This window comes from Vipera berus (assembly GCF_964194415.1).
Source record: "Vipera berus genome assembly, chromosome: 1".
Taxonomy (NCBI): domain Eukaryota; kingdom Metazoa; phylum Chordata; class Lepidosauria; order Squamata; family Viperidae; genus Vipera; species Vipera berus.
In genome coordinates this window covers 35,543,469-35,565,961 of record NC_138202.1, presented here as the reverse complement: position 1 = coordinate 35,565,961, position 22,493 = coordinate 35,543,469, and the positions used below count along the sequence as shown (strand labels likewise).

At 37.7% G+C, this 22,493-nt stretch overlaps 1 protein-coding gene across 2 annotated transcripts in view; it reads left to right on the top strand.

The window, feature by feature from the left end:
• Nucleotides 1-22,493, top strand: part of RCOR1 (REST corepressor 1) — a 170,296-nt gene that overhangs the window by 105,016 nt on the left and 42,787 nt on the right. For both annotated transcript variants that reach the window (XM_081344820.1, XM_081344819.1), the window contains exons 5-7: nucleotides 1,329-1,490; nucleotides 7,416-7,534; nucleotides 22,292-22,370. In XM_081344820.1, the coding sequence (XP_081200946.1) occupies nucleotides 1,329-1,490; nucleotides 7,416-7,534; nucleotides 22,292-22,370 (360 nt within the window). The remainder of the gene's footprint in view (nucleotides 1-1,328; nucleotides 1,491-7,415; nucleotides 7,535-22,291; nucleotides 22,371-22,493) is intronic.

Here is a 22,493-nt window from a genome sequence, read left to right as displayed (position 1 = left end):
TATAAGGAACAGTGCTGGCATTGGATATGTCTAGTTTAACGAAGAGAAGGACGAGGGGTGACATGATAGCAGTGTTCCAATATCTCAGAGGCTGCCACAAAGAAGAGGGAATCAAGCTATTCTCCAAAGTGCCTGAAGGCAGGACAAGAAGCAACGGATGGAAACTAATCAAGGAGAGAAGCAACCTAGAACTAAGGAGAAATTTCCTGACAGCTAGAACAAATAATCAGTGGAACAACTTGCCTCCAGAAATTGTGAATGCTCCAACACTGGAAGTTTTTAAGAAGAGCCTGGACAGCCATTTGTCTGAAATGGTGTAGAGTTTCCTGCCTGAACAGAGGGTTGGACTAGATGACCTCCAACATCACTTACAACAACAACAACTACTTCTTCTTCTTCTTCTTCTTCTTCTTCTTCTTCTTCTTCTTCTTCTTCTTCTTCTTCTTCTTCTCCTCCTCCTCCTCCTCCTCCTCCTCCTCCTCCTCCTCCTCCTCCTCCTCCTCCTCCTCCTAAAGTATTTCTACATTAAATTATGCTCACAATTAAAGTTGTGAGCATTTTTGAGGATTCATTTCTTTTATGCAAAAGTGGCCATTCATTCTCACAGAACGTCCAGTTTTCTTAAATTCAAATTGTAGGGGGCTATTTATATACTAATTATACAATTAACTTGCAGATTAACAACTCAGTGATGAAGTCTACTTCTATATCCGTTGTAGGCTTATGTTACAAGTTACAATGATGTCAAAATGATGCAGTAATTTGCACCAGCGGCCTCAAGACACCACACACACAGACACACAAACACACCCCGGAGGCCCATGGATACTCACCATACAATAGTGCTTTAGTGGAGAAGAAAGATAATGCCTTCACAGCATTCAGAACCTGTTGTCTATTTTTGCAAAATTTCTAGATTGAAGTCTTCTGTATTATTCATCACTTCAAAAGAAAGCATTGTAATATGACAGTGCTTATAAAGAGTCCTATGTCTACAAGTTCATAAGTGATATTAAGAGAATCTCTACGTTGCTTCCTTCCGTCTCTCTAGTTGTCTGTGTAATATTTTTTTTATTTTTTTATTTTATTTTAATTCCATTTATATCCCGCCCTTCTCCGAAGACTCAGGGTGGCTTACAAGCTTAGCAGTAATAAAAATGCATTGTGACTGTTGTCGCAGAGGACAATTGGGAAGTATCTTAAACAGATCAGCCCATAAAAACTGTGCTGCGATTGGCTATTTTTAATGTAAACATGCTAGAATTACCGTATTACTGTTTTCCTTTGATTATGGGCTTTTCTTTCTGTTCCATCTTTCCCCATTTCAGGCCCTTGGGATGCTGTTTTGGCACAAACATAACATCGAGAAATCTCTGGCAGATTTACCGAATTTCACCCCCTTCCCAGATGAGTGGACGGTTGAAGACAAAGTATTGTTTGAACAAGCTTTCAGTTTCCATGGAAAAACTTTTCATCGAATTCAGCAAATGGTAAGGATGGTTAAGTGCAAGAGATTGCAAATGCAAAGTTCTTGACTTAAAAACAAATGAGGGAGTTAACATGTATTTTAATGATTAGTTTTTATTATCCAAATACATGTATCATTGTTTTATCCTTGTTTATTATTTACAGAGTTCAGTATGTAACCACCCAATATTGATGATGTTGTTGTTAGCTGCGAAGTCGTGTCCGACCCATCGCGACCCTATGGACAACATTCCTCCAGGCCTTCCTGTCTTCTACCATCTTCTGGAGTCCATTTAAGCTCGCGCCTACTGCTTCAGTGACTCCATCCAGCCACCTCATTCTCTGTCGTCCCCTTCTTCTATTGCCCTCGATCTTTCCCAGCATTAGGCTCTTCTCCAGTGAGTCCTTCCTTCTCATTAGGTGGCCAAAGTACTTGAGTTTTAGCTTCAGAATCTGGCCTTCTAAAGAGCAGTCAGGATTGATCTCCTCTAGGACTGACCGGTTTGATCGCCTTGCAGTCCAAGGGACTCGCAGGAGTCTTCTCCAGCACCACAGTTCAAAGGCCTCAATTCTTTGGCGCTCAGCCTTTCTTATGGTCCAACTTTCACTGCCATACATTGCAACTGGGAAGACCATAGCCTTGACTATACGCACTTTTGTTGACAGGGTGATGTCTCTGCTTTTTAGTGTGCTGTCTAGATTTGCCATGGCTTTCCTCCCCAGGAGCAAGCGTCTTTTAATTTCTTGGCTACAGTCCCCGTCTGCAGTGATCTTGGAGCCCAGGAAAATAAAATCTGTCACTACCTCCATTTCTTCCCCATCTATTTGCCAGGAATTGAGAGGGCCAGATGCCATGATCTTGGTTTTCTTAATGTTAAGTTTCAACCCAAGTTTTGCACTCTCCTTCTTCACCTGCAACAAGAGGCTCTTTAGTTCTTCTTCACTTTCTGCCATTAGAGTGGTATCATCTGCGTATCTTAGGTTGTTGATATTTCTTCCGGCAATCTTAATTCCAACTTTTGATCCATCTAGCCCTGCCTTTCTCATGATGTGCTCTGCATATAAGTTAAATAGGCAGGGCGACAGTATACAGCCTTGCCGGACTCCTTTCCCAATTTTGAACCAATCAGTGGTTCCGTGTCCAGTTCTCACTGTTGCTTCTTGACCCGCATATAGGTTTCTCAAGAGACAAATAAGATGGTCTGGTACTCCCATCTCTTTAAGAACTTGCCACAGTTTGTTGTGATCCACACAATCAAAGGCTTTAGCATAGTCAATGAAGCAGAAGTAGATGTTTTTCTGGAACTCCCTAGCTTTCTCCATGATCCAGCGTATATTGGCAATTTGATCTCTAGTTCCTCTGCCTCTTCGAAATCCTGCCTGTACTTCTGGTAGTTCTCGATCCACATACTGCTGAAGTCTAGCTTGTAGGATTTTAAGCATGACTTTACTAGCATGAGAAATGAGTGCAATGGTGCGATAGTTTGAACATTCTTTGGCACTGCCTTTCTTTGGAATTGGAATGTAAACTGATCTTTTCCAATCCTGTGGCCACTGTTGAGTTTTCAAAATTTGCTGGCAAATTGAGTGTAGCACTTTTACTGCATTGTCTTTTAAGATTTTGAATAGCTCAGCTGGAATACTGTCACTTCCACTAGCTTTGTTGTTGCTCAATTTTTCTAAGGCCCACTTCACTTCACATTCTAGGATGTCTGGCTCGAGGTCAGTGACCCCCTCATTGTGATTATCAGGGACGTTAAGGTCATTCTTGTATAGTTCTTCTGTGTAATTTTGCCACCTCTTCTTAATCTCTTCTGCCTCTGTTAGGTCCCTGCCATTTTGGTCCTTTATCATGCCCATTTTTGCATTAAACGTGCCCTTCATTTCTCCAATTTTCTTGAAAAGATCTCTGGTCCTCCCTATTCTATTGTTTTCTTCTATTTCTTTGCACTGTTCATTTAAGAAGGCATTCTTATCTCTTCTAGCTATTCTCTGGAATTCTGCATTCAATTGGGCGTATCTTTCTTTTTCTCCCTTGCCTTTCGCTTCCCTCCTTTCCTCAGCTATTTGCAAAGCTTCCTCAGACAGCCATTTTGCTTTCTTGCATTTCTTTTTCTTTGGGATGGTTTTGGTTGCTACCTCTTGTACAATGTCTCGAACCTCTGTCCATAGTTCTTCAGGCACTCTGTCTATCAGATCTAATTCCTTAAATCTATTGGTCACCTCTACTGTATATTCAACAGGGATATGATTTAATTCATACCTGAGTGGCCTAGTGCTTTTCCCTACTTTCTTCAGTTTAAGCCTAAACTTTGCAAGGAGAAGCTCATGGTCTGAGCCACAGTCAGCTCCTGGTCTTGTTTTTACTGACTGTATAGAGCTTCTCCATCTTTGGCTGCAGAGCATATAGTCAATCTGATTTCTGTGTTGACCGTCTGGTGATGTCCATGTGTAGAGCCGTCTCTTGGGTTGTTGGAAAAGAGTGTTTGCTATGACCATCGCATTCTCTTGACAGAATTCTATCAGCCTGTGCCCTGCTTCATTTTGCACTCCAAGGCCAAACTTGCCTGTTATTCCAGTTATCTTTTGGCTTCCTACTTTAGCATTCCAATCCCCCATGATGATAAGAACATCATTTTTTGGTGTTAGTTCTATAAGGTGCTGTAGTGCTTCATAGAACTGGTCAATTTCATCCTCTTCAGCACTGGTGGTTGGGGCATAGACTTGGACTACTGTGATATTGAATGGTTTGCCTTGGATTCGAACTGAGATCATTCTGTCATTTTGAGGATTGTATCCCAGTATTGCTTTTCCTACTCTTTTATTGACTATGAAGGCTACTCCATTTCTTCTGAAGGATTCTTGCCCACAGTAGTATACCTGAGGGTCATCTGAATTAAATTCACCCATTCCTGTCCATTTTAGTTCGCTGATACCTAAGATGTCAATGTTCAGTCTTGTCATCTCTTGTTTGACCACGTCCAGCTTTCCTTGATTCATGGATCTTACATTCCAGGTTCCTATGGAGAAAAAATCTTTACAGCATTGGACTTTCCTTTCACCACCAGACACATCCACAGCTGAGCGTCCTTTCGGCTTTGGCCCAGTCGCTTCATTCTTTCTGGCGCTACTAGTACTAGCCCTCTGCTCTTCCCCAGTAGCATATTGGACGCCTTCCGACCTGAGGGGCTCATCTTCCAGCGTCATATCGTTTTGCCTTTTGGTACTGTCCATATTGATGATAGCAAGGAAAAAGAATGGATTGAGTGAATTTTGGAGATGATAACGTAGTATATTAGAAACTTTTCATTGTACAGAATAAATAGTATCTGCATATTAGCACTATAAAGGACCAGTTCATTATCATTTTTTAGGTCTTTAACAGAGGGAAAATAATATCAAATTATTTTTCCAGTTTTGTAAAATCAACAGTACATGCAGCATTTTGCAGTAATGGTCTGTCAAAATATTCCACACTATCTGAATATAGTGCCATGCATGTTTGTATATCTGAAAACCTTAGCAACAGGCCACATTTAAGCAATTTTTGAAATAAAACTCAAAGAGAAGGTGGTAGAAGTATGAGATGTTTAAATATCAGTTTTACTTGCATTTAAACCCACCTTCATTATCTGATTGACACGACCACTGCAAACATTCTTTTTCCTGCAGAGTTGTTTTTCTATGAAGATATTTTAAAGAATAAAAAATTTATATTGATAATCACTGGAGTTTAAGGGGCACACATATAACTGCAAGCTGTTAATTGGATGAAATAACCATTTTTCCTCTGTTTGTGGCCAAGACTTCCAATTTAGTAGCCTGCCTTTAAGAATTTTTCACAGTTTTGCAAACCAGCAAATTGGTTTGTTCCGGGTTATTGAATGTTTTAAAGAGTTAAAGAATTGCGCTTCTGATATCCATAAAACACTCTCATTGAAGACTAAGCCATCCCTTTTTTGAGGATAATTTGATTTGAATATCTGTAAAGTTGTATTCCATGGTCTAAATTACCCCTTCCATCCCTTAATTCTATGATATGACCTATGATTCTGCTGCTGATTTGCATTCTGATAGCATAAAGCTAGTCTTTTAACAGGCAGGAAATAATCTTATGGCATAAAATATTTTTGTTATAAGACTTAGGGCTAGCTATGTAGACTTTTTATGAAAAAATAGTGTTAATGGAAGAAAAGGAATGTCTTATGGTCACTAGAAAGAAAACTATTTCATCTCTCGAGAGAAGCAACCTAGAACTAAGGAGAAACTTCCTGACAGTTAGAACAATTAAGCAGTGGAACAACCTGCCTCCAGAAGTGCTGAATGCTCCAACACTGGAAGTTTTTAAGAAGAGACTGGACAGCCATTTGTCTGAAATGGCATAGGGTTTCCTGCCTGAGCAGGGGGTTGGACTAGATGACCTCCAAGGTCCCTTCCAACTTATTATTATTATTATTATTATTATTATTATTATTATTATTATTATTATTATTATTATTATTATTATTATTATTATTATTATTATTATTATTTATTATTATCTTGGATTACTCTTCTAGTATTTTTCTTTCCCAGTAAAAAAATTTCTGTACAAGCAAATAATAATTGAATTCAGTCAGTCCTCCAAATCACGGTCTAAAAGATAAATGAAGTGGAAGCAGCAGTGATTCTCTCTGATACGTATTTTTACTTGCTTTTTACTGTTTAAACAGTTGCCTTCGTATGTCATAATATCTACATTTGCCTGAGGCAGTGTGGTGACTCAGTGGTTAAGATACTGGGCTTGTTGACTGAAAGCCAGCAATCCAGGTTTGAAATCTGAGTGCCACGCAATGGGATGAGCTCCCATTACTTGCCCCAGCTTCTGCCATCCTAGCAGTTCTAAAGCATTCAAATGCGAGTAGATAAATAGGTACCACTGGTGGGAAAGTAACAGCCCTCTGTGATGTCATGCTAGCCAAGTTGAAATGGACATGAGCACAGCCTCTTATAGTCAGCAATGGTTAGCGGAGTAAGATCCTCAGGGACTCCTTTACCATTTTTTAACCTATGTTTGCCATGTATACTTTGCACTGTATATACTGGAAATGACTTAGGAGCTAGAATTCTCAACTAGAATGTTGAGAATGTCAAATAGGCAACTGCCATCTCTCACTGACTGTGGGAAGTGTAAACCAGTGACGAAACAGGAAAGAAAGAGGCACCAAAATTAATTTGAAGAATTCATATGATGGGACAGCAAGCAGTTTCAGATGAATCATGTCTTTAGAAGCTTCACCCTAATTCTTACGTCCTATGGGAATCTGAGAGCATATATTTATGTACGTGTGCTTCTTGTTGAGCATCTGCTACAGGTAGTCCTCGACTTATGACCACAATTGAGCTCCAAATTCTGTTGCATTTGTTAAGTGAGTTTTGCCCCGTTTTACCACCTTTCTTACCACAGTTGTTAAGTGAATTACTGCAGTTGTTAAGTTAGTAACATGGTTGTTAAGTGAATCTGGCTTTCCCATTGATTTTGCTTGTCAGAAGGTCAGATGACCCTGGGAAAGTGCATTCGTCGTAAATATGAGTCAGTTGCCAAGCATATGAATTTTGATCATGTGGCCATGGAGATGCCACAGCAGTCTAAGTATGAAAAACAGTCATAGTCACTTTTTTCAGTGCAATTGTAACTTTGATCAGTCACTAAATGAACTGTTGTAAGTCAAAGATTATCTGTACCATATATTTTATTTTGTTATAGAATTCACACAAAAAATGATTTAGAATAAAAAATAGAGTTGTTGAAAGCAGATTAATTTCTTGAAAGCAATAGGATGCTCTGTTTGAAATCCAAGATACTAATTGCCAGCTTCTGCTCATACTGGATCATAGCTGAGAAGCATCACTATTGGACACAATATCGCTATGTGTGCTTTTTTCAACAGTTATTTTGTGTTCCTCAGCTTCCTGACAAATCAATAGCAAGTTTGGTAAAGTTTTACTACTCCTGGAAAAAGACAAGAACCAAAACAAGTGTCATGGATCGTCATGCACGAAAGCAAAAAAGAGAAAGGGAAGAAAGGTAAGCAGAGGCAATTGTGCACTTCACACTTAACTTTTGATGAAATATTGAAGGCTTTTATGCTCCATATGCACAGAACTCCTGTTATCAGTCAGATCAAAGCCAAGTAGCTGATATAATTTGATGGAGTGGAACGTTGTTTTTAAAGATCCACATAATTCTAATGGTTATTTCCCATGAGTTTAATAATGTTCACTTTCTTTTGCATGAAGAATTAAAATATGGCAGAAACTTTTGAAGAATCTCTGAGGCTGCAGGCAAAGGCTTTCAGCACCCTTTTGAAGCAATGGAACCATAATAAAATATAACAAAACATCTGTAAAACATGATGGCAGAAACTCACATCTTATATATTAAAACGAGCTTACATACCATCCTTGCCCACTCAGTGCATCTTCAAGACCAATGGCTTAAATATGGGTAAACCTGCTCGAGAGACACCTGATGTAGTAGATAAAAACCCACCAAAGTCTACACCAAACTGGTGCCCTCTAGGTCATATGAGGATAATAGGTTGGGGGAAATCTGAATTATGCTACAATAATTTTGTTGTGCTTCTTTTTGTTTTGTTCAAAGCTAGCTCTTTGAAAATTAACACACAGGAGGCTATCTCGCTTTTCAGAACAGGCAAAAGAAAAGAGCTTGTAAACTGCTGACATTTTGGGTACAAATGCTACTTTGCTGTTGTGTTTCTCTACATCAGATACTTTTTAAAAAATTCTGAGCTCTATTGTAGCTTGTTCCATTCTAATGGTAAATAAGAATAGATATAATTACTGTATAAGAATGTGTGTGTAAGGTTCCATGTTTTATACAGTAATTGTACCTGTGCTATCATTTCCTCCAAGAAACATAATAATTACAATGTCAGCTTTGAAACTTCTTAGAAACTTGGGCATATGTATTGATTTTTATGATCATGTATACAGATGTTAGAAAGATAGTCTTCTATAATTCACACTTCTGCTTAGGTTTAGTGTGGTAAGCAGTGTAATGCTGCTATATTGGTATTTTTCCTGGTTGAACACATCACTAGCTGAGTGGTTTTATTGCATCCTAATTCATGGAAGGACATCACATAACTCAATGTTGAAGTATCTGATGTTCATATTCATGTTGATTGCAGAGACTATGTGCTTGACTATTGTGCAGGAAGAATTACTTGTTGCTCCATTCCTCCCAAACAAGTTCCAACAAATCCATTCCCTAAAGTCTTGCATAGAACTCTTTTCAATAATACAAACAAATTAACAGAGATTGTCTTAACATTATCCAGAACATTGATTCAGGATCCCAATTGATATTGAATTGCTCATGTGGATTGTCTGCAGGTTTAAACTCCAGGCATTTTTGTTCCAGGCTTTGTTATGATTTTTCCCCATATGATTTTTCCACTCACGTGTTCTATTCCCATGCCAGAAATGCTCTATAAGAAAAGAGCTCTGTGAATTGTTGCTCACTCAAGATATGACCAAACTCTTTGCTATGCAGTGTTCCTTTTTTCCTTTGTATTAATGCATCAGTCAACTTATACTGTATCTTGATAAGCAAGTTCCTGTTCATCTAAACTGTGATGATCAGCTTTGGAAGAAACCAGTATATTAAAAAGTATTTTAAATGATGGTTGTTCTGGGAGTTGGTAGCCACATGGGAAACTATGTTTAATTTGACTTCTGTATTTCATCTTATCTTCATTATGTATACCATGAACAGAGGGAAAGGGAACTTCATTTGGAGGATTAGACGTTAGTCGTAAGCAAGAACAGTCATAACCTTTTTAAAATAAATCTTAAAATTTATCATCACAGGCAAAAGGCTTAGTCATTTGAATTTTTAATTCTGAGTAATAATTATACCAATACCTTTTTCATGGCATTTGTAAGCTTGCATCATATAACCAAAATTTTTGAATGGGAATCATCTTAATAAAACTTTACTGTCTCCTGTGGGTCTTTTTTATATGTATGCTGCTCATTGTGTAGAATTAAATTATCTCATAAATTTAATTTGATTTACAAGCAATTTGCTATAGGTTTGGACTTAAAGAATCCATGACGATCTGCCAGCACCTGGACTTTATATTAATACTGTGTTCTTTCAGTGCAGGAATATTGATTCAAAATGAGAGCTTGTTGCTATGGAGATGGTGATTCCATTTGCACAGTTTTGGGAAAGGGGCCAACCTGGCACATATGTGCTCGCATTCATAAAATACATAAACTGCAGGCTTAGGATGTAGTTGGTTTGGTAATTGAAAGCCACAAATACGGGTACATATATTTTAGACATTAAATAAGCTTGCGAGGGAGATCTGTTTCTGGTTTAATAGCTGAAAGATAGCTGAAATTCAGCAAACAAGCCAGTTTATCTGAAAACAAATATTGAAATTGGCACTTTGTCATTAAGATTGTAACCTGTCATGTATGGTTGCCAATCACTGAAGGAAAAATCTGTATAGAATTGTTAGTTATACTGTTTCTTCTAATAGCAATAAGCAAATCTTCCTAGCTAGATCATTGAATTGATACTTCCTTTCATTAGCAAGAATACCTAAAAGATATCATAAAATAAGATTCCATTAGGCAGGTCAGGACACATGTTTTCTCAGATGACTAATAGAACAGTTAGAACACAAAGTAGAAGTGGGAAAGTAAGCCATTTGGGGGATTTAAATTTTAATAGACTAAAATGTTTTGCATTTGCTAAAATATGGATGATACTTAAGCACCCCTTTAAACTATTTTTCAAATTTTAAACAATTACCTCTTTTTGTAATTTCTTTAAACTTTTGGAACAGAATTGATATTCCTATTTGAAGTAATATGTTTTGCATATTATTATTATTATTATTATTATTATTATTATTATTATTATTATTATTACAGTAATAATAATAATAATAATAATAATAGTAATAATAGTAGTAGTAGTAGTAATAATAATGATTATATTTCTTCATTAAGGTTATTTGAATTGCCTCTCCATGAGAATTCTTGGGAGTTGAAGGTGAAGCAGATGAATCCAGTGACTCATGGAGCTGAAAATCTGTTGAATCCACTGCTCAGTGCAGGGATCCTAGTTAAATACTCTAATATATGTCTACCAGCTCTGTCTCTCTCAGTAATTAGATCTATTATACAGCTGTTCATACCATTGAGAGTTTGACTTATAAATTAATATACATCTGCCTTATATTTCTCACCAAACGATTATTCTGAGAAATAAATCACCTGGATAGTTGCATGTTGCATTTTATTATATTCAACTTCTTGTAAATTTAGAACTTTAGTTCAAAAATACCAGTACCCCCACTACCACATTGCTTACTAAGCTCACAATTATTGGTTATTGCAGAGGAAAATTGCAGACTTATATAGTATTCTACACTTTCATAGATCAACAAAGTTTAGTTATTACTAAAGACTAGAAAATTTTTTTTAGTTAAAATTATGGTCTCTAAACCTAATCTGTCAACAATTTGGCAAATACATGGTTAAATATACAAGTAGTCTAAATTAATCCAGACTGCACAGACAAAAACATTTCTTTGTCTAAAATGTTATATGCAATTCTTGATTTCTACTTTATAGCCAGCCATTCTTCAGATTCTTCAAGTTGTTCTTGAAGAATCCAAAGAAAAAGGACACTTGAGAATCCAAAGAAAAAGGACAGTTTTTTTATTTGTCAAATTTCTATACTGCCCATTACTGTTGCAATAGCAGTAATTGATGAAATTTGCAGATTGAAGGAATAGCTCTGCAATTACAATGTGAATAATACCAGTGGAATAGGGACATTGATTCTCCACTCAGATAGAATATAATCCTGCATATGTATTAGTTCATTTCACCTTCATTGGGTGGCAATCATAATGATTACATAGCTCTTTAACAATCAGTTTCCAAGCAGAAGTACATGAACCGTTCCCTTTAAAATGTTATCCTTTTTAATTAATTTATTTTGCTCAAAGGAAGAGAGAGAAGCCCACAAAGTACACCTTGATGTCCTAAACAAAGTTTAACTTTACAGCTTTACATCATGTTATGCAGTTAATTTACCTAATTGTTTACTGAACAATAGGAAAAAGGAAACTAAACATGTAAATTATCACCAAGATAATGGCCTCTTCATAGATTGTGATGGGCCATGCTGGTCTAGTGCAGTTCGTAGATGTTATTCAATTTCACACTCTATGGTTGCTTGTGAGTGATTGGCCCAATATCACCCAGTTCCAAGGGTGGACTAGAACATATGTTTTCCCAGCCTAACACCTTATTCACAATACTACACTGTCATTAACTATTATATATGTAGAGTTAATATATTAGCACACACAAACTTATACACACACTCTAATAAATTTGTAAATAGTCCTACAAGCAGAATTCCAGGTCAGAAAATGAGTGTTCAAATTTTCTGAGTTCTTCAGAATATTCTGTATAACCTTGCGTTCCCTCTGGAACATTCTGTCCCCTCGAGTGAGGTTTGTCCCTACTCTCCCACCCTTCCGCAATGGCCTGAAGACTTGGCTCTGCCTATTGACCTGGGGGCCCAGCAGGGGAGTACATCATTAGAGGTGGTTGCTGGACTAACTAACTGTTCTGTCCCAGCCTATGTACTTCTTTGTTACTTCACAAAGACAAATCCCTCTTTTTAACAAGTAGGCTGGAAAACCAACCCCTTTTATTTGAGTTACAGACCTGATAATTGTCCCAAAAGCAAAAGCAACAGAACACGTTCAAAAGCAAAACAGAGCACAAGTCAAACAGGAAATAGTTCCCAAGCAAAGCAAACAAAACATGATACCTTGAAACTGGAGTCCTTTGCAAATGATTGCCTTCAGCAACCAGCACTGCCCACACCTTCCCTTTTTATTATGCACCCCCAAGGTATGGCTTCTCAATGCCTTCTCCTCCTCCCCTGGAGCTGCCCCATTGCCTCCCTCTGTCCTGCTCTTGTAACCTGTCAGCGTTTGTGAGCATCTATAATGTCTTCCAACTGTGCATCCTCAAAGTCTGACTCAGCTTCCCAGCACATCTGAGTCTCATCCTGAGCACGAGTGGAGGGGCCAGGTTCTTCATCAGATTGTAAGTCCTGGATCTCATCAGAGTCTTCCTCTGACTCTGATGGCTCCCCAGGCACCTCCTCCTCCTCTGATTCCCCAGACTTGTTATTTTACATTTTGCACTTTTTCCCATTTTATTGTTGTAATCCACCCACGGTGAGATGGGCAGCAAATAAATTTAATAGATAGATAGATAGATAGATAGATAGATAGATAGATAGATAGATAGATAGATCAATATGAATTATTCAGTGATCATAGAATATGTAATATGGACTTACATTGTTTGATTCCAAATTGTTAGTATATAATTCAAAAGAACATAAGAAATAACAACATCTGAATACTTGCAAAATAGAATCAGTATGTGAAAGTACCAGCCACATTATTATTATTTTTTTTTAAATTCCATTTTTATCCCGCCCTTCTCCGAAGACTCAGGGCGGCTTACAAGCTTAGCAGTTCATTACATGAACCACCGTTCTGTTTTGAGTACTATATCACTAAGAATGAGCTGATTTCTTTCTAAAAAGACACATAGATATCCAATAGAAGCAAAGTAATGTTTTTTGTTTAATTAATAATTTATTCTATAGAAATATGGCATACAAAATGATCTTCCATTATGTTCATATGCTGGAAATGCTAATTTGTTATAATCAGTTATAAGATGGTTATTTTATATCAGAGCCAGTTTGGTATAGTAATTAAGGCATCAGGCTACAACCAGGAGACCATGAGTTGTAGTTCCATCTTGGGCACTTAACCACCTATATTTTTTTTCTCATCAAAGTGTAAAATATAGATTCCAGAATGGCCTAAAAGTCAAAACATGCTATTTTATTAAGTCGAGGAAGAAGTTATAAATTTAAATCTTCACTGATAATGGGAATTATCAGTTGCGGCCCTATCTAGACCGGGATGCCTTACGTACGGTCACTCATGCGCTCGTGACCTCTCGTCTTGACTACTGCAATTATTTATTTATTTATTAATGGGACTTATATCCTGCCCTATCTCCCGAAGGACTCAGGGCGGCTAACAACAATAACATAATAAGTACAGAAATTAAGATAAAATTAAAATTAAAGTCATCTGTGCAATAAATTAAAATTAAAAATTAAAAATAAATTAAAAATTGTAAACATAATTAAAATGCCTGTCAGTCCAGGTCAGCCAGGTGGAAAAGGAGTGTTTTGAGGCCGCGGCGAAAGGACTGGAGATCTTGGGCCATCCGAAGCTCAGGGGGGAGCTGATTCCATAGGACTGGCGCTCCCATAGAGAAGGCCCTTCCCCTGGGGTTCGCCAGCCGACATTGTCTAGCCGACGGTACCCTGAGGAGGCCTTCTCTGTGTGAGCGTACTGGGCGATGGGAATTCGTTCCCGGTAGCAGATGGTCCTGCAAGTATCCCGGGCCTAAGCCATGTAGGGCTTTAAAGGTAAGTACCAGTATCATTTGTTTTTAAATTATTAATTTTGCCCCAGATATTCAGTCTAAGTAAAATTAGTGTTGAATATCACTTCCAAAACTGAAATTGTGTATACAGGTGAAACTCGAAAAATTAGAATATCATGCAAAAGTTCATTTATTTCAGTAATGCAACTTAAAAGGGGAAACTAATATATGAGATAGACTCATTTCATGCAAAGCAAGATAGTTCAAGATGTGATTTGTCATAATTGTGATGATTATGGCGTACACCTCATGAAAACCCCAAATCCACAATCTCAGAAAATTAGAATATTGTGAAAAGGTGCAATATTCTAGGCTCAAAGTGTCCCACTCTAATCAGCTAATTAAGCCATAACACCTGCAAAGGGTTCCTGAGCCTTTAAATGGTCTCTCAGTCTGGTTCAGTAGGAATCACAATCATGGGGAAGACTGCTGACCTGACAGTTGTGCAGAAAACCATCATTGACACCCTCCATAAGGAGGGAAAGCCTCAAAAGGTAATTGCAAAAGAATTTGGATGTTCCCAAAGTGCTGTATCAAAGCACATTAATAGAAAGTTATGTGGAAGGGAAAAGTGTGGAAGAAAAAGGTGCACAAGCAGCAGGGATGACCGCAGCCTGGAGAGGATTGTCAGGAAAAGGCCATTCAAAAGTGTTGGGGACTTTCACAAGGAGTGGACTGAGGCTGCAGTCAGTGCATCAAGAGCCACCACACACAGACGGATCCTGGACATGGGCTTCAAATGTCATATTCCTCTTCTCAGAGCCACTCCTGAACAACAAACAATGTCAGAAGCGTCTTACCTGGGCTAAAGAAAAACAGACTTGGTCTGTTGCTCAGTGGTCCAAAGTCCTCTTTTCTGATGAGAGCAACTTTTGCATCTAATTTGGAAACCAAGGACCCAGAGTCTGGAGGAAGAATGGACAGGCACACACTGCAAGATGCTTGAAGTCCAGTGTGAAGTTTCCACAGTCTGTGTTGATTTGGGGAGCCATGTCATCTGCTGGTGTTGGTCCACTGTGCTTCATTAAGTCCAGGGTCAACGCAGCCGTCTACCAGGAGATTTTGGAGTACTTCATGCTTCCTTCTGCAGACAAGCTTTATGGGGATTCTGACTTCATTTTCCAGCAGGACTTGGCACCTGCCCACACTGCCAAAAGCAGCAAAACCTGGTTCAATGACCGTGGGATTACTGTGCTTGATTGGCCAGCAAACTCACCTGACCTGAACCCCATAGAGAATCTATGGGGCTTTGCCAAGAGAAAGATGAGAGACATGAGACCGAACAATGCAGAAGAGCTGAAGGCCGCTATTGAAGCATCCTGGTCTTCCATAACACCTCAGCAGTGCCACAGGCTGATAGCTTCCATGCCACGCCGCATTGAGGCAGTAATTGCTGCAAAAGGGGCGCAAACCAAGTACTGAGTACATATGCATGCTTATACTTTTCAGAGGTCCGATACTGTTCTATGTACACTCCTTGTTTTATTGATTGCATGTAATATTCTAATTTTCTGAGATTGTGGATTTGGGGTTTTCATGAGCTGTACGCTATAATCATCACAATTATGACAAATCACGGCTTGAACTATCTTGCTTTGCATGTAATGAGTCTATCTCATATATTAGTTTCCCCTTTTAAGTTGCATTACTGAAATAAATGAACTTTTGCACGATATTCTAATTTTTCGAGTTTCACCTGTACTTTCTTTGGAATTTCAGATTTCCTTCATTTCTGCTAATGACTAAGAAATGATCCAGTATTTTCTGTCTGTCTACTCTTTCTCTTCCCATGTATTGGCAATTAATGGTTAGGCCCATTTTAAAAATTTTTAAAAAAATTTAAAAAAATAAAAATGAATTGTTAGGTTAGTACAATAAGAAGGGGAAAAATGGTGCTAAATTGTTGTTCATTTATGAAGGCTAATATTAGTTAATCTTAGTAACTACTTCTTTCTTAACCATTGTTGTATGAGTCATTACCTGTTTTCATATTAGACTGAAAACTTAAATAAGAGCTTTAAAAGAGCAGCAGTAAAAACACTAATGTTGTAGGTTGTAGAAGCAATTATAAAAAAAGATTAATTGCACATAACTGTTTACATCACATAGGCTTCTGCAAAATCTTTTTACTTTCATGGATTGTTGGAAAGATATGCCTGTTCATTGAATCTGAATCTTACACATGTATTACAAATAGTGCTATTATATTATGAATGCTCCCTTCAACAGTATATCTAAGATAGAAGTGCTGTCTCATGGTTAGAATATATGTAATTTTAATATAAAATACAGTTCAGGATAAAGATTTAAATTAACTTAGACAAGTGCTGCATCTTCCTCAGATTTTGAGGCATCTCTGAAAATGCTTAGTATGCCATCTCTGAAAAGTTCACAATATACCCATGTCTTTAACTGAGGCTGTTAGTGGATTGAAGCAGCATACCCTTTTTATATATGCTGACTTTTTTGGACTCTAAAACACATTAATCTCAATGTAATAATCAGCAAAAACTAGCAAATCTGTCCATAAACAATAATTTATTATTTTAAACACAGTTGATAGTGTTGGTCCTAAATCCACTGCTGTTCACCCTGCTGATCCATGACTGTTGTGCTAGGTTTGCCACCAACCATATTGTGAAGTTCGCAGATGATACAACAGTAGTGGGCCTTATTCATGATGACAATGAGGAAGCTTATCGTAAGGAGGTTGAGGGATTGGTGAACTGGTGTAAGGAAAACATGTCCACTTTTGTTTTTAAATGTACATTCAATAAACTTTTCAATTAAAAAAAAGGAAAACAGCCTAGTTTTAAATACTGGGAAAACCAAAGAGATCATTGGCAATTTCAGAAAAGGCAGGCACAGCCACACTTCTCTGTGCATTAATGATTCACCTGTGGAGATGGTTACCAGCATAAAATTCCTGGGTGTGCAGCTAACGAGTAGGCTGTCTTGATCTCTCAACAGTGAGAAACTGATGAAGCAGGCACAGCAGCGCCTGCATTTTCTGCGTCGCATGAGAAAAGCACATCTTCCTTCCCATGTCCTGACCACTCTCTACAGGGAAACGATCGGGAGCATCATGTCATATAGCATCACAGTCTGGTTTGGAAGCATCACTGCTTCAGACAGGAAGGCGGTGCAGAGAGTGGTGAGGATGGCCGAAAAGATTATTGGCAGTTCCCTCCCTCCCATCCAGGACATAGCACAGAAGCGTTACTTGATCAGGGTCTGTAAGATTATCTGGGACACTACACATTTTCTTCACGACCTGTTTTCCTTGTTACTTTCTGGGAGGAGGCTTTGTGGTATCTGCAGCAGAACATCCAATTTCAGCCATAGTTTCATTCCATATAGCATTAACCTTGTGAACTCTCAAGCTTCCTCCTTCTGTTATATATTCAAGATGGACAGTATTTAATATTTATTTGTTATGTATATATAGGGGGGTGGGTCTATACATAGATTGTTTATAGTATGTTTAGGTGTCTGTCATGTATGTGCAACTAAATTTCATTTTTGATGTGTGCTGTTGTGCCCACAGTAAAAAAAAAATGACAATAAAGGTTATCTTATCTTAAATTCTAGAGGTTTGAGTAGCTAGCTTGGTTGTGTATAACACTTATTATTTGTATTTTAAAGTCAATTTTGGTCTCATGGAAAGCTCCTTTATATAAGGTGAGATTATTGGTCATTATTGGATGCAAAAGAAGGGACAAAATGAACTGTAAATGACAAAAATTCAAAAAAATGTTTAATTATTTTAAATAAATAAGATTGTTAAATTATCCTGCAATGAGTTTTCCCATGGCGAATTAGCCATGGTGAATTGTAAGTGGCTGTGGTGACTGGCCATGGCAAGTTGGTCATGGCAAATTGGCAGCAGTGAGTTGGCTGTGGCAGGTTGGCCGTGGCATGTTATCCCATTCCACCTGGTGGCTCGGTGGTTAAGCTGCAGTACTGCAGGCTAACTCTGTCCACAGTCCAGAGTTGGATTCTGAAGGGATCAGGGTTGACTCAGCCTTCCATCCTTCCAAAGTTGATACAATGAGGGCCCAGATTTTGGAGGGCAATATGTTGACATTGTAAACCGCCCAGAGAATACTGTAAAGCACTATGGGGTGGTATATAAGTTCTATTGCTATTGATAGAGTGGAGAGACAGGCTAATATTACTCTGTGTCAGGATTTAATCTTGCCTTTAAAAATCCAACTGTTTCATATTTCATCATATGCTTTGGGTTTTTTTTTCATTTTGGAAAGCAAACAAAAATATATCTGAAAGATGGGGGTGGAGGGGAGTTGAGCTTTATTAGCAATTTATACCTGGCTTCACAATCTCAACAAATAGCTTTTTCTAAGAAATAACACACTGAGATTGTTTTTCTCCAAAAATATTTCTGAAACCAAAATATATGTAACCACCATCATACGTTCTTGACATAGGCTTATTTTTATTGGCATTACTGATGCATCTGTCATTTTTAAACTTGCCTTACCTTAATTTTAAAAGCTTTCTCACTTTTAAAAGTTACAGAAATAAAACAATAATGAACAATCTAAATGGATACATTCACGTTTACTAACTTCTTTAATACTGAACTTTATTCCACAGAAATGACAAAAATTGCTGAAACAGTAGATGCTATAACAAAGGCCACCACTATGTAGGAAACCATCCTCTAATCACAGCCCTTCCTTCAAATCTCCCTCGCTGGGCAAGTACAGGCAGAGCAAGAGGATAGTCCTTACCTTATGACCACAGTGGAGCCTAGAATTTTGGCCATAAGTCATTCCAGTCATAAGCTGAGGCACTACATGACTTAGACATGAAGTGAATGTGAATGTGGTCATTAAGTGAATCACGTGGTTAAGCAAATCCAATATATCCGATGGTTGTTTTTGTTTTTTTGCCAAAAACAGGAAAAAACTCACAAATTGAGGGGTCCTTGGTACTCTCTGAGCTTGGTTGTTTTCTTGCAGACGTTTCCTTACCCAAACTAGGTAATATCATCAGCACTGATGAGATTAATCTAGTTTGGGTAATGAAACCTCTGCAAGAAAACCGTCAGGCGCAGAGGGCACCAAGGATACCTCGTTTCAAACCTGAGCTACAAATATTCTTCTTTAAAGTCACAAATTTATAGTCGCATGACTGTGAGATGCTGCAACCAGTCATAAATGCAAGCCAGTTGCCAAGTGCCCTAAATGCAATCATGTGGCCGTAGGGGCCAGGGTACAGCAGTTTTAACTCTGAGGGTAGATGGTAAGTAGCTTTTTTGAAGTCTCTTGTAACTTCAAACGGTTGTTATGTGACTAGGCATGAATCAAGGACTGCCTGTATCCTATAGCTTTCCAAGTGCAAGCAAAGAAGCTTGCGCACACAGAACTGGAGCTCTCTTGGAAACTTGCTTGGCACAGGCAGAACGGGAACATATTTGGGCAATGATTATGCTCTGCATACATTAACCTCCCCACCAATTAGGACAACTTTCATTTTTACTTATGACATCCCCCACCCTACCCCCAAGCAGGTATCACTGACAGATTGAGAACCTGCGGAGATGTAATATTTACTGATTTCATCCTTGTGGGAAAACCCAGTCTACAAACAGAAAGGTTTCTGGCCAGCAAATTAACTTGTATGTGTATGAGTCTCAGTAACTATAAATGTGCATTGTAGGAATTCATAGATATAATCCATAAAACAATGTAACAGTTTATAATAAGTAATAAACAGAATAATCAAATGAGATTAAATGCCAGTTTGAACATAAATTTCTTCACCATGTAACTGAATTGTAATAATGTTAATCCAGGCTTTATTTCTACAAAGGGGTGGTGGTAGTGGTAGTATTCAGTAGTCTGGGTACCACAACAAAAGGCTTAATTCTTTACTGAATAAGAAATGCCTGACTCTGGGGTTGGGCAGAAATATACTGTAACATGGCTTAGTAATAGCTGCTGATACTCTATATTTTTCATTGGAAATTATGAGCAATTCCTTCCATAGAAGAATAGAAAATGTAAATTATACTTAATTTCATATTTGGAATACACACGCACACACACACACATATTCCTTGATAAGATTAAAAATGCGAATCCCAGGCATGTTTAAATTAAATTAAGCGAACACTGGGATGGAATAATAAAAACTAAAGCAGTTTTTATTGCTAAAAGATCAAGCTTTTGTTGGCTAACTGCCAACACACAACCACCCTGCAATGTAGAACTCAGGGAAGAAGAGCAACAACCATTTAGAACCTCTGGTATGAGAACACGGGCAGTGACTAGAGCTATGGCTACAACACATGGAACTATCAGCAATTCACTTTTGACAACAGGTACCCAGAGACAACTACATCCCCCCAAAACAGATGCGCGACAGCTCAAAGAAATACGGCTGACCTCAACAAACAGATCAGTGACGCGCTCCATGAGCAGAGTGCAAACACCAACAGTATAAACGCGATCTCCCCACCCCAGCGTTTCCATCCTGACGACGTTAGCCAACGAAAGCTTGATCTTTTAGCAATAAAAACTGTTTTAGTTTTTCTTATTCCATCCCAGTATTCGCTTAGTTTGTTTATATCTATCTATCCATCCATCCATCCATCTATCCATCCACAGAATTTAATCCAATGCAGAAACTATAATCTTATGGATGGATTCATATTGTATTCTAATTAATTATAATTGTAAGAAAATGCTTGCATCTTGATCCCCACTTTCCCTATCAGAACTTTAGACTTGCCCATGTGGTAAATGTAGCCTTGGCAGTTTTTTCATCAGACCTGTTAGATCAATCTATGTATATAATATTGTCTACATTACATAAAGTATGCTCACAGTAGACTTGTGGCAGGATTTTGCACTAGCTGGCTAAAAGGATGATGATGAAGATGATAAGGATAGCTCCATTTTGTTATAAAACACAGTTATTTGCCGAGGTTCTATTTTTCAGTCATTTAAGATCATTCCACAATCTAGTATGATAGTCATCTAAGTGCAATGCTTAAAGTAGCAATTTACCTTGTGGTAGTGATGGTTAGTTTTAAAATGGTTATACAGCAGATTAAAAATGTAAATAAATAAAATATTCCAATCAGGGGCTACTTGTCATCTCAAATTCAGCATTGTTTCCATTTCCTGAAACGACTATTATTTCTTACTTATTATTAACCAAATGTATTTTTTCTCAGCCAAAAGAAACACATGCACATAGCTGGGCATATTGCTCAGCATATGCTCCCTAGCAGGTATAATCTGACATTTATAAAAAGGAAGGAGAGAACATATGTGATTTTAATAAATAGGCTATTCCACAGGAAGTCATTTATTTGTTTTCTTTATTAGATTTATAGACTGTCAGAAGTATAAGACTTTTGGTAGTTACAATAGCAATAGTTGTGCTGAACTCTTGTACTTGATTTATTCAAGGAGATAAAATACAGAGTATTGGGGTGTTTATGTCTACTTGACATACCCCTTGAAAAGAATAACTCAGAGGCTTGTGAAGCAGTAGTGCAAGAAAACATTTTTATAAAAATAAAAACTAATAAAGGATAAAAGCAACTATTGTTGAAGGCTGAAAACTTCTGTTCTGAATCAACACTTGAGCAATAGGCTTTTCAGCGATGTTATATTTTTTCCAATATATAACAGAACAGATGGTAATTCAAAGAATTCTATCTATCCTGCTATTTATTGTAAAATTATCAGAGTGTCGCTTAACCTGTCATTTGTGCTTCAATTTTATGATTTGGGGGGGGGGCTGGTGGTGTTCAGTTGTCTCCGATTCTCAGAGACTGCCTGGATAAATCCTTGCAGTTTTTTGGCAAGGTTTTTCAGAAGTGGTTTGCCATTGTTTCCTTCCCAGGGCTGAGAGAAAGTGACTGGATCAAGGTCACCCAGGTGGCTTCATTCCCAAGGCAGGACTAGAACTCATTGTCTCTCAGTTTCTAGCCTGATCCTTAACCGCTACACCAAAATTACTTTCATTTTATGATCACATCACCTTAAATTGTATATCAACATTATATCCTCAGTTTAAACTTCTCCTCTGGAAACTTATGCTGATCACATTTTTTTAAATTTTGATGTGTAAAAATATATAAGATATATGCAATAAACAAAATAAAATGTAGATTTTTTTTAAAAAATGTATCTACCTGGGGACTTCTAGCAGTCTTCACAGAGAAATAATTTGGTATTGTCTTATTTATTTTCAGTGAGGATGAAATGGAAGAAGCAAATGGAAATAACCCTATTGACATTGAGGCTGAACAAAACAAGGAGACCCAAAAAGAGGTATTTTCCCTGATAATGCTTTAGTGCATCAAGTACTGTGAACCTATTCTTTAAACCAGTGTTTCTCAATCTCAGCATCTTGCTTACTAGAGAATTCTGGGATTTGAAATCCATACATCTTAG